Raw genomic sequence first — 18,657 nt, 5'->3', positions numbered from 1 at the left:
CAACTTAAAATATCGTTAATTTACTACACTAACTGAATATTTTACTGTCCACTTTGAAGTCTAAACAGAATTTTTGTATTTTTTCATAATGAATAAGCGTTAAACTTAAGTCGCATGTAAAAATTAAATGCACACGCTCTTACTAACTAGATATTTAGCACTATCGCATGGCATAAGGCGGGAGGAGAGTGGATAACTGACGTGCCGTACAAATGGAGCCGTGTAACATTGTTACCAAGATCATTGCTATTGGCAACAGTAACGATAATGCGATGAGACAAGTATGTCGTGAATTTTTTTTAAGTCAATGTTCGAGTTTATAAAATAGAATGCATCGATGATGCTAGAAAATCCGATTTATCAATGTATTATATTCACGAGCGCCGTTATCTGCTTGAGCCTTTGTGTTTGGTGCCCTGAGACGTAGCAAGTTTCGTGGGATTGTATTTCAGCCGCTTCCAGATTGTAAATACGCGCTTTCGTCGTTTTCTTATCACCACTTCTCATTTTATTGAACATAAAATAGTATAACAAAGATGTAGTTGTAATATTCGGATTATAGTGAGATGGTAATTAGCTCTAACATGCAAGCAACTTTGTAATGTGTGTGTATAAATATTGAGAGTTAATAATAACAGTAATTTTTTCTTGTAGCTATGTATCTGCAGTAGATAAAGCACTAAAGAACTTTGAGTACACAAGTGAATGGGCAGATCTAATTTCGGCCTTAGGAAAGCTTAATAAGGTAATTTTGATTTTAGATTTTTCTGTAATTCTTAGTATGTTTATAGTAAATCTTAGTGCAGTATAAGAATAAAAATATAATCAGTTAAATTGCAGAGTTAAATTTTAAAAAGAGATGAACTGCAATGAAGTAAAAATTGAGAATTTAATAATCATCAGAGATTACTTCATAAACTATTAGTACTTTTTTAAAAATTTCTTTCAGCATTCAAATAATTTTTAGTACTAATTTTATCAATTCTATCGTGATGTAGAACAAAGAAACGGGATTTTTTGAAAGCTAAAATTAAGGAACTTGAAGATAATAGTAAAAATAAAAATATTCGGGACATGTATAAGGGGATCAGCGAATTTAAGAAAGGCTATCAACCTCGTGCTTATATATTAAAGAAATCTGACGGAACAGTTCTCACTGATACGGATAGCCTCTTAAATAGATGGAAAGATTTCTTTGACGATTTGCTGAACACGCAGCCAAAAACTAATGTGCGTGGAGAAAAGGAGATACACACCGCAGAACCGTATATTCCAGAACCCAATCGAATAGAAGTGGAAGCCGCTATAAAGAAATTAAAGAAACACAAATCTCCGGCTGTAGATGAAATTCCGGCTGAGTTAATTTTAGCTGGAGGCGAAAAATTGTGGAACAAGATACACAAACTCATTCTCCTTATCTGGAACAAGGAAGAATTGCCACAAGAGTGGAAAGAGTCAATCATTGTTCCAATTCACAAGAAAGGCGACAAAACTGACTGTAATAATTATCGAGGCATTTATCTTCTGTCAACATCCTATAAAATCCTTTCAAATATTCTGTTAGCAAGATTGACCCCATACGCAGATGAAATTATTGGAGATTATCAGTGCGGATTTAGACGAAATCGATCAACTATCGACCAAATATTTACCATTCGCCAAATACTCGAAAAGAAGTGGGAATACAATACCCCGGTACATCAACTATTTATTGATTTTAGAAAGGCTTACGACTCGGTTAGGAGAGAAACATTATACAACGTTCTTACAGAGCTTGGAATACCGAGAAAGCTAATTAGATTAATTAAGATATGTTTTAGTGAATCCCAAAGTAAAGTCCGGGTAGGAAAATTTTTGTCCACGAGCTTCCACGTCGAAAATGGCCTGAAACAAGGAGATGCGTTGTCGCCATTATTATTTAACTTTGTGCTGGAATACGCCATAAGGAAAATCAAAGATAGCAACCAGGGCCTAGAGTTGAACGGCATTCACCAGGTTATGGCATATGCTGATGATGTAAATTTAATAGGGGATGATAGGAGAACAGTAGAAATAAATGCAGAGATATTATTAAACGCTTGCAGGGACATGGGTTTAGAAGTAAATGCAGAGAAAACTAAATACATGGAAGTGCGTCGGGACCGTAATACGGCAAATTGTGGAGGCGTTAAAATATTAAATAATACTTTTGATAAAGTGGATACTTTCAAATATTTAGGATCAATATTAACAGACGAAAATTATATTCACGAAGAAATTAAATGTCGACTAAAAGCAGGGAATTCGTGTTACTATTCGGTTCAAAATCTCTTGTCGTCGCGAATTCTGTCGAGGAATTTGAAGCTTAAAATATATAAAACGATAATCATGCCTGTTGTTCTGTATGGTTGCGAAACATGGTCGCTTACTCTGAGGGAAGAACATAGACTGAAAGTATTTGAGAACAGGATCCTGAGAAGAATATTCGGACCCAAGAGGAACGAGAATGGGGAATGGCGGAAGCTTCATAACGAGGAACTACATAGTTTATACGGTTTACCCAACATTGTTAGGGTCGTCAAGTCTAGGAGGCTTAGGTGGGCAGGTCATGTAGCTAGAATGGAAGAAAGTAGAAACGCTGTCAAAGTCTTGACTGGTAGACCCATAGGAAAACGACCATTAGGAAGACCTAGGCGCAGATGGGAGGATAATATTAAGATGGATCTCGCAGAGATAGGAATACAAAGTAGAAACTGGATCCAATTAGCTAAGGATAGAAGTCAGTGGAGAGCTTTTGTGAAAGCGGCACTGAACCTCCGGGTTCCATAGGCCATAGAGTTAGTTAGTTAGTTAGTTACTAATTTTATCTTTTTCATATAGTAATTTATTTTCCCTTTTTTTCTGAAGGCCTAATTAATTAGAGCAATGAATCAGTAATAGTACTTCTACTGATGTATGTGCTATTTAGTGTGTATGTTATTGGCAAAGGTACTAGTACTAGAGACAGGGGTTAATAGTACTTAGAGTTCCTATTTTGACGGTGACTCAAATGTATATATTGAATTTATATGCATACACAAAAGTCGGCAATCTATATAATATTTTTTTTCTTTAATTTAAGGTTTTAATGAACAATATGAAGTTTCCAGTTATTCCTAGAAGAATCAAAATTAGTAAACGCCTTGCACAATGCATGCATCCAGCCTTACCATCAGGTGTACACCTTAAAGCATTAGAAACATATGATATCATTTTCAAATGTATGGGGACCAATAGGTTAAGTCACGAACTCTTCATCTACAGCGCTGGTAAGTATATTGTTTATTTTCTTCTAATAGATGATCGTACTTGATAGCGGTGATACGAAAATCCTTTTTTTAAAAATTTTAATTCTTTTTTTAAAATTTTAATTCTTTTTTTAAAATTTTAATTCTTTTTTTAAAATTTTATTTTATTTATTTATTTATTTTATTTTATTTTATTTTATTTTTTTGAAAATGTTTGTGCTGTTATCAAAGATATTTGTAATATAATACTCTTTCTCGTTCAGCACCGATGCTTATGTATGAGGTTTAAACTCGATTTTTATGTGTGGTGAGAATTCGTTTAGGGATCTCTGGGTTCGATTCCTTCCGACGCTAAATTCAAGAAATCATCATTAAAATTTATTTTTACTTTTTCACATTTTTCCTCTGCCATTGTAATTTTTGTGGCAGGGTTTCGCTTCCCTGTATGTCAGCTATGAGAAGTCATTGTGGATTTGCTGAAGTATGAGATTGGAGTTTCCTACTAACCTTGCAATGAGGAAAATAAACAAGCTGAGGGCAACGTTTTCCTAGATATTTTTGAAGAGTCAGAAGTTGTTCCTCTCGCGACATCAGAATTCTACTGGGTTCGTCGCCGCTAAGTGAAGTTCACGGAGGATATTACCATCGGAGGTTCTCAACCTGTTTAGACATCTAATGACGTTAACCATTGTCAGAAATATTGGAGGTGTCACGTTAGGCACCAATGTCCATATTTGAAGAAGACCCTAGGCGGAACTCGGAAAGTGGATCGTAAGGAAACTACCGAGCTGAGCGGGAGAAAGGAATTCGTGCTTAAAGATTACGGATTCTACTTGGAGAATCGGACTCCGGACCACGACGAATACCGACCAACTTACTGCTAGAGACGATGTATCTTGGCCAACTGAGAGAGAGGTAAAGTACGAAACCAACATTTCGGAACTTCAACACCAAACGCATCTTCAGCTCATCCCATAGAGATTTCTTTCGCTCTACCTTTTCCTTATAGTTTGCTGTGCCCACTGGAAAATTAAGTGTTCATTTTTTTTTTTTTTTTTTTTCAAATTCAAGTTAACCAAATTACATTCTCTAATAATTAAGTTGTTATTATGGTATTTGGTTGTGGAGCCAAATATTCTCTTCATGCAAATTAAGGTTTATGACATGCGCATTTCATGCATGAAAGCATTTCTATAATTTTATATCGTGCCTTTTTGGTCACGTTCTTAACAGTTGCACTTTCAAAAGGTAACGTTTCACGTGGAACTCGGCCATATTTGCCTCTTCTGGGATTGTAACCTGGGACTTCGTGCAAAGAAAGCTATTATTTTGTTTTTATAGTTGTTGCAATAAAAAATAATGGCTGCAGACAAATTTAGTTGTTTAAAGTAATGGTGAATTATAATTAATACTTCAGAATATTAATCTTGAAGTTACTGCAAATGTCAGAAGTAAAGTATTTGTTTAACTTGCAGGTTTGTTTCCACTTCTGGGACATGCTGCTATGAATGTACGCCCAAGTTTACTGACAGTTTACGAAACCCATTTCGTTCCATTGGGAGAGCGTCTGAGACCAGGACTAAGTGGCTTTTTAAGTGGTGTTTTACCAGGATTAGAGGAAGGATCTGATCATTTTGACAGGTAACATTATCATAGTCATGGACCAATGGGATGAACGATAATTATAATAATTTATTATCCACTTAATTTATAGTACACAAGCAAAAGTGTTAAATATACTCCTAAATACATGATTATTTGCCCTCGTATCACATGTTGACCTTTCACTCAGTTATTTACCCTCATACCACATAATAAAATATCTATGAAATATGAACAGTTTTTCTTTATCTATTTTCGAAAATATTAAGTATTTCGGTTTATTTTGGGATCTTTATTTTGGGATGTAGGACTCACTCCTTCTCAGAGAGTTCAATAAAAGATTCAGTCTCAAAATTTGATCTCAATTTATTTAACCATGCCCTGTAAACTTGAAACCACTTTGTCAGCATATAGGAGTTAAGATACTTGTTTATTTGTTCAAATCTTTTTATTTTTCTTTCTTTCATGTTTCGTGATTTCAAGACTCGTAATTTCTGTGCTTTATCGAAAGTAGACAAGGGACAAGGAACACGAAAGTAGGACAAGAATTAGAACGACTGTATTATTAATAGAACATGATGGAATACACTAATATATATATGGAAATGTCAGTATAATGTTTTCGTCTATCTAGCTACAAATATAATCTGTAGTATATTGTCTAAGAATAAATCATTAAGAAGTTAAATAAAACTTTATTTTAACAAAAGTAGATAATTAAAGTAAAGGTTCTGAAATACAGGAAACATGAGTAAATATATTTTTAAACGAACAAAAACTCCAATGTGACTAGAGAAAATCCTAGTGAAATCTTTGGTAAAATTATGCTTCACTTGGTAATAATTTTGTTTATTTCTTTAGTTAGTGAACATGTATTTGTTGAAGTGTTAAAATATTGACTTTTAACAATGTTTCGAGTCACTGCAGATTGGTTTAGTATATATAAGAAAGGAAGAAAGAAAGATATGAAAAATGAGATGAAATCTTTGTTTTACGTCTCACTATTATGTCGGCTAGGCTAAAGGAGACGGTGAAAATGAGAAATTAAGAATGAAGAAACTAGAAGGAAACGGAAGAAAGAAGGAGAAAAGAGACAGTTAACATATAAAAGCGAGAAAACATTGCCAATGTTTGTAAATTAAAAATTCGTTGTTCTTTTTCAGTCTTTCTTTAAGAGACGTCTCAAAAATTACCACTAATTGTGTTGTGTACTGGGCTAATGTTTTTTATGTAAGGTTGCTAAGATCTGGCTATCGCGTACATATACCAAATTTTACGGATAAATTTACAGTTACGATTCAATTCTTGTTCCAGCTTCTCTGATTTCAGTGACCACGGTGCCTTAGTAGTAGAGCATTCATCTCTGGTGTGTGGTTCAATCCCAGCCCGCGCCAAGTGAGACTTTGTGGTGGACAAACACCATGTGCGTGGGTTTTCTTGGAGTTCTCCCGTTTCCTCCCACTTTCTTCATTTCACCATATCATTCATTTCTCGTAATCACAGTCTCCTTTAGCCTAGCCGACATAACCGTGGGGCGTAAAACAGATTTTTCTCTTGATTTCAAATCCAAGCAGGGCTCCCAATTTTAATGAAAAAAATAAAAAGTACTCCACCTATTTTCTTTTAATAATATTGCTAGATTAAAAAAAATCAGAAGCTTTTTTTAAAAAAAGTTGCAGTGTTATGCTTTTAGGCTAAAGAAAGCGGATGATGAAAAAGTATGATTACAGAATTAATAGAGTGAGAAGGTAGGAGAGAATTTCCAGAAAATACACGAACACATTGTTGTTCACCATGAACTTACATGGGCTGGGATCAAACCAGGAATTCCACGCACCAGAAATAACGCTTTGCAACTGAGCCCCCGTGCTCCTTATTAGATTCCTGCAAAACATTAATATTATTACTGTTTATATCATACAGATTATTTTATTAATTCTTAAATGCTGGGAGTTGACTGATCAAAGTGGGGCAATTGATTCCTTATAAATCTAATACGTTCCTTAATTCTTGGAGCCATTCATATTGCGTTCTTTGCAGAGGGTTTATTATATATACATAAAAGTTTTGGTTCTGCAATGGCCCGTAAAGTAATTTTTGTAATTGATAAAATTATTTCCAACGTTCATAATTAGTAAAGTGGTTATATTAATTTCAAATTCTCTAAAGTTATTTTTAAATATTCTTTAGATCTGCAAAAAGTAAGTTCACCTTTCCACTTTAGGTTCTAAACCTTTTCATGTTTGCAGGTGGAAACATCTTAACTATCTTGAAACATTTTTCCCTAATGTGCTTGAAATATACGTTTCAGTTTTCTAGCATACGTACATTGTTACCTGTTTGTAAGTCAAATGTTGTTTTTCTTTTAAAGGACCAATTCTCTTCTTGAGAAAGTTTGTGATGGTGTTGGACAAAATCATTTTTATGGATGTCTCTGGGAATGTATAGCTTCAAACGCTAGTATTCGTCTGCCGGCGATTTCATTTGTTTTAGCACATTTTAATAAGAAACTCTCAATGGAAGACCAACTGTACATAATGGGTACTAATATTGATATGATGGTAAGTGTTTAAAGTATTTTTAAGTGCTCACTTTTATTCATTATTGTTCTGAAAACTTAACTCATATAATAATCTCATAACAATCAATATTGAAATTGAACGAAATAAGTAATAATAATTTGTATTATTAATCTTCTTAGGGACTTCTTAGAACATTATTTCAATGTCGATTATTTTCGTAGTTATTATATGTAGGTAAATACTTTGGTAGTTATTTCACATCATACATATTTAATTTTGTTACTTAAAATTGTTGAAGTAGCAAGAATAGTTTGGAATGCTTGTGTGTGGTTATATTCGTGAGTTTTCATTAGAATTGATTACATTAATTACGTTGATTACATTAACCAAAATTTGTTTTAAAATTAATTCGATCTCGCCTTCGGTGCGAGCGGTTCTGGGTTCGATTCCTGGTGGGGGCACTCAGTCGAAAAGGCGTAAAACGATTTCAGGCTAGCCACCCTGAGTGAGGTTTTCTGGGTTTTCCTCATTCACACTATGCAAATGCCGGGGTGGTGCCTAACTTATAGGTCCCAGGCCGCTTCTTTCCTTCCCTTTCGCCGAATAGTATGCTCGCCGAGGGACGTCATCCCTCAAAACGTCACGGGCTAAATGGCCTTAGATGCTGAAAGCCCAGAAATCGAAATCCTAAATCATTGTTTTAAAATAATTTAATCTAATTAGAAGTTGGAAGACGGTGTTAAACTCTGTCGGTAAGTCGACTTTCTACCTATCTGATCTCCGGTTCGATCCTGAAGGAAAGTGTCTCAAACGTATGCGCCATGAGTGTGGCCTCGATCAAACTTCATAGGTCTTTTCATATGCAATTACAAAGAATATCTGTTAAAATATGATGATATACAGGGTGGCCCAAAAATAGGTATACACCCCTGCATTGATCTAGTATAACATTCTAGTTTATGGGTTTATTTCCTTCGGCTGTTCCGAGCTTAAGGTATAAGTAAAAGAACATTAAGAACAAATAATAAAGAAACTAAGTCTACCTGATGGATAACAATAAGAAATGATATAAAATACAACAGTACGGTACTGTTTAGCTACTTTTAGGCCACCCTGTAGTTTGAAAGTGATTTCTACCTGAAACATTTCATTATACCATGCCTAAGAAGCAGGAAAAATAACCCAAGAAGATTCAGAAAATCAAACTAAAATATATGTTGGGTTTGCAGGATTAGAATGTTTTCTATGCTGAATATGAGTTAGCAGGTTCTATTATCGTGCAAAATGCAGTTTTCCTTTCGCCGCAACCAAGTCGTGCAATGATATTAACATCTTATCCAGTTCTTTAGATTACACATGTACACAAAAGGTCTGAAATATTTTGCCTCGCTTTGCGTGTTGTTGGTGCTTAGTTTAATTTACTTATACTGCTAATGGTTCGATTGTCTGTGGGAATGGCATCGATTCTCTCACTTATATTTCACCAAATGTCGCTGTGAAATGAGAATCTGGGAAAACTTGGATTGTAGGAGTGGTTGTAGTGTTGTGCTGACTACATAATCGCTCTTCAATACCAAGGTCATTGAAGTGTGTAGTCTCTTACATTTACATCGCCGGTGGCCACATTGGTCTATCGCGACGGGAAGAAGTATTTTTATTTTTTCTTGAATACAATACATGCTAGCAACTAAGTCCAGTGGTCACCCAAATAATGGCATGCATTGGTTGCAGTATTGATCGATTTACTTCGCAAGAAATATTTCATATTCTTACGACTATATGAATGGAAGGTTAACTGAAAGTCCTAATTTGAATTAAATTACGCCGTTTAAATAGAATAGAAATATTTAGCGATATATTTGTTTCGAAAAATAAAACTGAAATATTTTCTCGTCTTAATAAGCAACTCTTTTTCTCAATAGTTGATGTGCTCGGAATACGAATGTGGTTCGATATCAGTGGAAATACATGTGATTTGGGTCCTACGGATTTCAGTAACTATTTCCTTCAATAGATGCGCTTTCACTTGCTAGTGAATTGGAATTGGCCAACGTGGGGGACAGAAGCGGTCGGGGGTATTGCTGACTTAATCACCTTATGTATGAAGTCACTGGGTAGTCAGTCTAGAAAGCATAGAACTGATTACCGAACCATCGATCGCGATTTACTAGTTGCCCGCGGGGATATTTTCGGGAGATCGCATTAACGCTTCGGTTGGCTAACCTTCATCAGTTTGCCAATTTGGGGTAAAATTCGCTAAATCTTACTTTGACTCCCAGTAAAACTTTCCTTCTCATTAAAGTTAATAAGTCTGATTTAAAAAAAAATGCTATAACTACACTGCAATTTCTTTCTTATGTACACTTCAATTTCAGTTTATTTTTGTTATATACAGTTTAATTAAAATTGATTTCATATTTAGTAGAAATGTAAGTTTTTTTTTTTTAAAAAAAAGAAATTTAGTAGTTATTTTGTTTGGTAGCTTACAGGAGGATTTAAAAACGGTACGTTAGCTCAGAAGCTTCATAAGTTTGGCGACCATTGGCCTATAGAGACTTAACTTAATCCTACAATTAAGCTATTTTGGAGGCGAAATATTGTGGTGAGGAACGGCATATACTGTGATACTTGATATTACATGATGGTCTGCGAACCCACAAACTGCATGAATTTAAGCCCCGGTTTACTATTCGTAGCTCACGTTAACAGCAGGTTCTGTCCATTTTACTTACTAACAGGAAATGCAAGTTGGACTAGAGAAATCAGAACTAGCGATGCTATCATTTTCTATTGCCATCTAATTTTTATTTATTTGTTGCTTATTATGTTTTACACTTCATTCTGTCTGTTTAGAATTTGATTAATCGTTGATACCGTTTCTCATTTGAACGATTTATTATATTTGTTACTTTTATCATCTGTTCTTTTATAGGTTAGTGCCTTATGTGCAGCAGTGCAGGACACAAGCGTTCTTGTGCAGAGAAGTGCCTTAGATCTCTTACTCATTGGTTTCCCTATGCATAATAGCCAGTTAGTGAAAAGTGACATGATTCAACTAGTGACAGCTGCATTAATTACAATACTAAGAAGAGATATGTCTCTAAATAGGTAACTGATTTTTATTCCTTTTTTTTAAAGTACTAAAACACCACTGCTAGTGTGTTTATATACTTAATGACTTTACAACGTTTGTATGATTAAGAGAAGGTCTCTGTCAATGTTAATGAAAAATAAATAAAAAAATCGACACTATGGAACAAGAAAACAATATCAAAATTTGCGCTTTATAATGGTCACTTCATAATTCATTCGTCACTTGTTATCCCATGCAATTAGTAATCAAGTTTTATGTTATTTTGTGTACATTTGCTTTTGTAGAATTTTTAAGTTCTGTTAAATTTCTGTGATGATCAAATTTGAATACCTATTCTCCCTTTTTATTTTATTTTTTTTTAATTTGTGAAAACAACACCAAGTTCTCATAGGTATCATCACAATGGTTCTAATAGCTGGGAAGGTCACAGAGGACATATTTGATTCTCTGTTTTTTTTACTAACATGTTGATATAGAGAGAAACATCTTTATGTTAGCCACTATCGGATGCATTGAAAAATGACCCAACTTTGACAGATGGCCAAGTTGCAGAAAATAAATGTTTGATTTGGTTTGGTGTTAACTTTAGCGTCCCTTTAAGCAGCGACGCTATATGAGACGTAAACCTACTGATTAACGTGGAATCCAAACCACATGAGCTCCCGCTGGAAATCAAACCCGGGTTCCCCACGCCAAAGGCTTACAAGCTAACAGCTTTGCCACGAGGGAGCTCTGAGAAAATAAATGTTTTCTTAAGCAAATGCTATTATAGATCGTAAAATAAGTAGTTCTAATGTAGTAACTAATTATTATCTATGTGTTAGTTCGTTTTTTATAAGTAATATGTAGTAAAAATATTTCTGTATATCAAATCTTGCACGTAATAAATTTCAGTTTAATTTTGCAGCCACACACTATGATTTAGAATATTACTATTTAAAATATTAATTACCTATAAAATGCTATGACACATTATTTTCTCTCCCTCAGCTGTGACGTAATCACCAGTTCCAAGAAATATTCACTAATTAATATGTTTCACCCCTCTAAGCAGCGAAACACCAACAGCTTCTTTCTTGTGTATTTAGCAAGTTATGTACATTCACCCTATTAATGGCTATAGACTAGCAAGTAGCGAAAAAAGCTAAAGAAAAAAGTTCTAACCCTGAAAAGTGAATTCAATCATCACTTCTTGTAAATTTCCTGTAGGCGTTCCAGAAGGAAGGGTGTCGAGTACAACAAAAATAAAAATGTGTCCATACATATGCTGGCACTAGGAATATAAGAAATTTTATATAATAGTGTTGAGGAACAGTACCACCGCCTTCTGTGTTATTGCAGAAGTTAGTTTCAATAGACAAGTTTTTCCTCTTTCTTGTATCTATATACGTTGTGAGACGATATGACACCAGAAAAAAGAAAATGCTCTTGTATATTTAAAACATCTATGCTATGCTCTTGTTTACACATATGAGTGCAACATTCTTGCACTGAACGAGCAAAGCCATGATTTTTGTTTTTGGAATCTTTTTTTATTTTCATATGTTAGCTGATTAAAGAAACTTTTAGAAATTAAATTCTGTTCGTTTCTCTTGACTAAAGTTTGTGCTAAACGAAAAACTCGTTTAATCCCTTGTGGTTAACATTCGTACCTTCGCTGTGCAGGATAACCGGATTTGATTAAATGAGAGCTCATGTGGTTGTGATTTTACATTAAACTATATTTCTACTTCTTATATAGAATCGGTTATATATAGAGCCCTCCCTGCTGGTCTAGTGGGCAGCACGCTCACCTTCGGTGCACACAGTCCCAGGTTCGGTTCCCAGTGGAAGAGACTTGAAATTTGAACACATTACGGTGGTTTAGATTCCACCTGGAAACTCTGTTTTCCTGTTGTGATATTTTTAAACTTTATTCGCATAATTGCGTAAAGAAAGCACGTACGTGAAATGTGTGAGGAAAAGTCCTTATCAGGAACTACACACACACACAGACGTTTAACAAACACAAGGAATCACCTTTGTAAATATTTTCAATAGGCTTACCCCGAGAAGTAGCCAAAATACATAAAATGCTGAAAAAGCCATTGATAGAGTAAGTAGCAGAAGTCCCCGGGAAGTAACTGAAAATTTATGATCAGCCAATTATCCGGAAGTCCCCCGATCAATTTGTGTGTAATTGTTAATGGTTTGTAAAATATCGTTTACTAAGCTAATATTTTCTGAAATTCTCCAGTTAATTAAAATGTAGTTTCCACAGGAAATTTTAACTGCATTTTTACTCTATATAAATTTAAATCTCATTCGTGCGCGTCATGAATGATTTATGCAAATATTGTTGAGCCAGCTTAACATAATTCTTGATTTTATCGTATTATGTGCCGAAATAAATTATTCTTAGTAGATTGTTTTTTCAAAGAATAAACTAAGCTCCCTGGCGCAAATTATATGTTTCCGACCAGGCGGCACTTTCAACTGATTGTTACGTGTCAGGGCATCAGCTTGCAGTGCTATTATACTGATTTTCTAGACTTAAGTTTTCAAGTAGTAAACTTAAGTTTTCAAGTAGGTTTTCATTTGTCTCACGGTACTGGATCAACATCGAAAATTCTGTGCTTGAGACAGAACCGAATCCAGCATCAAAGGCGCTCGTTCAGCATTTGAAAACTAGGGAGTACCAAATAGTTCTTTAAGCTGGAAACTGTTGAGAGTTCGGGACATTTCTTTTCTATATAAACAATGTGAAAATTTGTAGTTTATCTATCGTACGTACATTCATCGTGTAATAGAAATGTGTTTATAAATAGTGTTGATATATGCTTATCAGCTAGGATCGAAGTATATTTGATTAGTCAGGATTACAGTTACGTGGGATTTTGTTTTTCAACCTCTGTAAAACCACCAGAGAAGAACCACGTGAGATGGCAAAACGAGGATTAACCAGATGTGTTCATTGGAGATATCACATCCGTCATACCGAAAGACAGACTTTAGTGTTTAATCATAGCACATCCATTATTCCAAAAGACAAAGTTTAGTATTCAATTGTAGCGTTCTAAGACTTTAGTGTTGAATCATTGTGGAGTAGCGAACGTGGAACTATCAACTGCAATCAAGACTCGCACCAAAAGGACGCTACTGATGCGATTCGATTTGTGTGCACAAGAGCTACAGAGAGTTTTAAAAAAAATATTTACCGACGTACGCGACGAGAGTAGTGAAGCGTATAAATCTGTGGCAGAAGACTGCCTTGATGAACGTGCTAATTATATCGTTCTGAATGGTCTGATCTTGGAATTTAAAGGAACTCCTCAGCCACCTGGAGAAATCGAATTACATCACGGTGTCACAGTCGACAGGCGCTTCGATTGCACTCTATATGTTTGCACCCTCGCTACTACACAATGCAATAATTGAGTGGCAGATTCTGTCTTTTGGTGTGGGGATGTGCGATCTTCAATGAAGAGATTTTGCGTATCTGCGTTTCGCTATCTCATGTGGTTCTCCTTTAATGCCGTAACGGAGGTTAAAAAGAAAGGGAGAAAAATAAATAAATAAATAAAATATCGTCGTATGTCTATCAACTAGCATAAAAGGTTGGTAGAAATTACATCTAAGGGCTTGCAGTTACCAGATGTTCGTCTATTTGTAAAAAATGTTGACCGTTCAAATAGTTTGCTCCAACTAGCTATCTCGTTATTGCACGAGTCTTTTGAAGTCTTCTGTAAATGTCTTGTGGTTTGACTCTCCTTTTAAGATAACTTCATCACACCTTTGGAGTGGGTGAAAAGTGACTAATAATTAGACCGAGACTTGTAAAATTTCTAATAATAGGAACTTCCAGCTTACCACTTAGCACCATGGATTACTCATTGTAGATGCATTTCTTTTTTTATACAAATATGAAGTTCCGAATTTTCTTTGTATTTTCTCCCCCACAATATAACGTGAATTTTACAGTATTATAATAGCACCTTGTGCACCGACTACTATGTGCCTGCAAAAGCTTTTACTGTGATTAAAGTGCATTTTTGGCTTATTGTTATGAGAAATTAAGTTCTCAAGTACAGTATATCTAATATAACGATGTGTATTATGTACAGGGTTGGCTGATTTAAACCTTGGTTTAAAAAAAATGGTTTAAACAAAAAACAAACAAACAAAAAAAAAAAATAATCGAAAAATGCTTTAAATCATGTGAACTTCATGGTGACGTTCCACATATCAAACCCTCTGCATTAGTTTTATCTCCTTTTCATCTTTTAATCGAGGCGTCCCATGTTCAGTTCTTGGTCGAATCACCTTTCTTTCAAGTGTTAATCAAGATGCCACTTTAAGCGAAGGTCTTCTTAATAACCTTGGTATTACGTAAGGATGTTAAGCCTAAAAATACGAAACGAAACCAAATTGTATATTTCTGCTTGTTTGAATGCCCGTTGTTTTTTAAAGAAGCCAAGGTTGCTTAAATATATTCATTGAAATTGGCAAAATTTATCGACTGCCTACGTAGCTTTCAACATTAGCTTGGAATTGACTTTGTTTTAATTTTATTGAATCGTATGTACGTACTAAATTTGTAATTTAATACCTAAGTTTTAGCGTACTGATTATGATTACTGATCAGCGTACTGATTACGCTGATCGTAAAATTTTACATGCAAAGCAATAACGGAATTTTCCCGTTATTGTTTTTCATGTAAAGTAATAACAAGATTTTCCCGGTGGCGAAGGTGGGAGTTACCCGATTCAAGAAATTTACTGACCGGATCGCCAAACTTTATAATGAAACGGGACAGTCCCGATTTCCGAATAAGCGAATATACTGTTGGTATTGGAGTGTAAGTTGGTGGAACTTCCATTCTGCTGTTCCTAGTCCAAATGGAGGACAATTTCTTTCGGATGTAAGCCGAGAAGCGGTTTAGATTCCGTTTTAAGCTTATGCGATCCCTTCCAGCATAACCCCGTTGTTGTATAATAGGGCGAAACAAAAACTTATTTCTGTCCATATGTAATATAAACACATAGAGCAAATTATTTTTAAAAAAAAGTTAAATCAAAAATGCGTAAAAAAAAAAGAAAAACATGTTTTTTGCCAACCCTGATTATGTATCTTGTAAGTATAGGATTAGCTTTACACTGTGAAATTAAGAAAGAATAAAATATGAATGCTTAAAAGTCCCATTGGTACGTATTAAATTTAGTTTATACTTTTTTCTGTGTTGCATTGCAGACGTTTGTATGCGTGGCTCTTAGGTTCGGAAGTTAATATCAACTTACTGAATTCCGAACATCCACTTGTGAAACGGAGTAGAAGTGCAGAGAGCGATAGTGACATTGTAGTGAATCCATATTTTGATCTGTATTCCAGGGATATGCTAATACAGGTGAGATTTAATGTTGGAGAATTTATAAATTGTTATTAATAAATGTTAATTATCTGGATTACAAAATCAGACTGATTGTTCAATAGTTCTCACACATTTCTTCATAAAGTAATGGGCAACTCTTTGTCACTGATTATACATCCAGGGACAGAGTTTTATGTTGTTAATGAAAAATAATGTGTACATAGAGCAAAATTCAGTATATTTTAACAATTTTGTAAAAGTTATATTTTACTTAAAACATAAAGGGAATATTACATTAGTGTAAGATGTGACGTAATTGACACATAAATGGAAGCAAATTAAATAACACAAAGTTGTGTTAGTATTACTTACCGTATACAGATATATATACTATGGAATGACAAACCTAAGCTGTCATTGCAGAATTTCAGACTGCTGGTGGCACAAATTATTGCTCTAGAAATTGGCGAATTTATTATTAACGGTGGATATCATAAACTTATGAAATATGAAGAATGCAAACAGGTTTTGTATATTATTATTTTATAATTGGGAAAGGAATCTTGTGTAATTAGTAATACGGTACTAAATCTCGGCATATAGTAAGTGCTTATGTGTAGAAACAAAAGTGTGCAATAAATCACATTTTTAATATCAGTTCTTCATTGTATTGCATATTAGTTACATGTAATTCTGTGTGGTAATTAATATTATTGTAAATTTAATAGTTAATGTATATTAATTCCTTAAATTTTGTTGGAAAAATTTATGTAGTTTATTGTTTGTATGTATCAAAATTCTGTGTTGAATAAATTTCTATGTAATTTAATTTTAACATATGCTGCGAACTTCGAAACTTGTTTGATGTTTTCAATTAATAGAACTTTAACGTAGCAATTTATGGTAATTGCAACCTCACAGAATTAAAGAACTGAATATTAAGAAACTGTGAATATTCGTATGAGAAATGAAAGTTATATATTTTGTTCTTTTTCATTTTACTCCTTGTTACAAATAATAATGAAAATCATAGATAGTACAATTATTTCCATGGAATCGTCATTCCGCCGCAGAATTTGGTCTGGTATATAAATTTAAATGTTACATACATTTAATTGTTACATACATTTAAACTAAGATTCTATGTGCTTTGTGGTTCATGCTTCCGAAAATCGCATACTAAAGTAGGTCTAGCCATATCAATAGAAGAAGTCACGTGATCTAATATAGGCCGATCAGTTTTAATAATTTTGACAACTGTTATTACTACCTATTAGGTATCTCGGATTATATTACTACTTCGTATCTTTCCATAACGTTGTTTTATGAGAGTTTCAGTATTACCCTCATTAACTACATCTGTAATCACAAGGTATATTAGCATGCACTTCCCTTTAAGTTGTAGTCATTACATTTTATACCTACACTGGGAGAACATATAGCACCTGCACGTAAAGTATTACCATGGAACACCCTTTCATGGCTTTGAACATTTCCTACGTATAATTCCTTTTAAGAACTGACCTTACATATAGAAATAATTTTTCCGTGGTTTATATTAGGGAGATTTCAAGCCTACAAACGTTGAGGGAACGTTGACCTTAATTTATGTAGTTTGCCTTGATTTGATTTTGGTAAATGAGGAGGAAATAGATGTATTACAGTGCCTTTCAGTTTGACGCTGTAAGGGATTACTTTCCAACGAATTACGTTGATTTTGATATTGAAAATACGGAGGTTTACTCCCCTATACTTCATAATGTTGTTCAAGTACTGGCAACCCGCTTGAATCCCTTTGACACTGGTAATTTTATTTGCCGAAGGGCTATAATATGCTTCTTTAAATATTCCAACCAAGATCCCTCTACCGTGGTTAGAGTTTCAGAAGTATTACCTTTAGATTAATTTTAGTATTTTCTGAAACTCTATTAACCAGTTCTTAGTGTGCCATGTCTCGAAGATTTTATTAATTTATTATTATTATTATTATTATTATTATTATTATTATTATTATTATTATTATTATTATTATTATTATTATTATTATTATTAATAGCGAGGAGTATAATGAACAAAAACAAAATACAAAATATGTAACTTTCATTTCATACACGTATACTAACAGCTTCCTAATATTAAGTTCTTTAATTCTGTGAGATTGCAATTACCACAAATTGCTATATTGTAGTTCAATTAATCGGAAGACATCCAACAAGTTTTCAAGTTCGCATATATTAACATTAAATTACATAGAAATTTGTTCAAGAATTTTCTAACAAAATTTAAGGAATTACTGTACATGAATTATTAAATTTAGAAGAATATTATTACCATAAATAATTATATAGTAAGTAATATGCAATGCAATAAAGAACTTGTATTAAAAATGTGATTTATGACACACCTTTGTTCCTACAAATAAGCGCTTACCATATACCGGGATTTAGTATCGTATTGATCATAGAAGCTTCCTGTCAATTTTTAGAGCAGTAATTTGTGCCACTAGCAGTCTGAATACAAGATTATGCAGTGGCATCTTGGATTGCTAAAGAACCTAGAAAACATCTTTGTTAATGAAACTGCTAAAAAAAGGCAACAGTAGCTGACTGAAGTAAGATGATTCATTCCACCAGGGTTAAGTTCTTCATTCCATAGCATATATATCTGTGTAAATAAGCAATATAAATAAAATTTAAGATTTGTTTTCATCAGTATGTCTCGATTACGTTACAAAGATTATGACAGTAATTTTCGTTCCAGCGTATGTTCTTGTTGTGAAGAATTTTCCCCTAACTTTGATTTCAATGTCTCATTCTCACTGCTGT

General features: G+C 33.9%; 1 protein-coding gene across 3 annotated transcripts in view; it reads left to right on the top strand.

Annotated features, from left to right (window-relative positions):
- LOC145662508 (protein DOP1 homolog) overlaps positions 1-18,657 on the top strand; it is a 166,371-nt gene that overhangs the window by 46,248 nt on the left and 101,466 nt on the right. For all 3 annotated transcript variants that reach the window (XM_081728179.1, XM_081728162.1, XM_081728170.1), the window contains 6 exons: positions 655-745; positions 3,101-3,287; positions 4,742-4,907; positions 7,240-7,429; positions 10,323-10,498; positions 15,715-15,868. In XM_081728179.1, coding sequence (XP_081584305.1) covers positions 655-745; positions 3,101-3,287; positions 4,742-4,907; positions 7,240-7,429; positions 10,323-10,498; positions 15,715-15,868 — 964 coding nt within the window. The remainder of the gene's footprint in view (positions 1-654; positions 746-3,100; positions 3,288-4,741; positions 4,908-7,239; positions 7,430-10,322; positions 10,499-15,714; positions 15,869-18,657) is intronic.

This window comes from Thermobia domestica, chromosome 1 (assembly GCF_964235325.1).
Source record: "Thermobia domestica chromosome 1, izTheDome1.hap1.1, whole genome shotgun sequence".
Classification (NCBI taxonomy): Eukaryota; Metazoa; Arthropoda; class Insecta; order Zygentoma; family Lepismatidae; genus Thermobia; species Thermobia domestica.
Note: the sequence above shows the minus strand (reverse complement) of the source record. Positions and strands in the feature narration are given on the sequence as shown.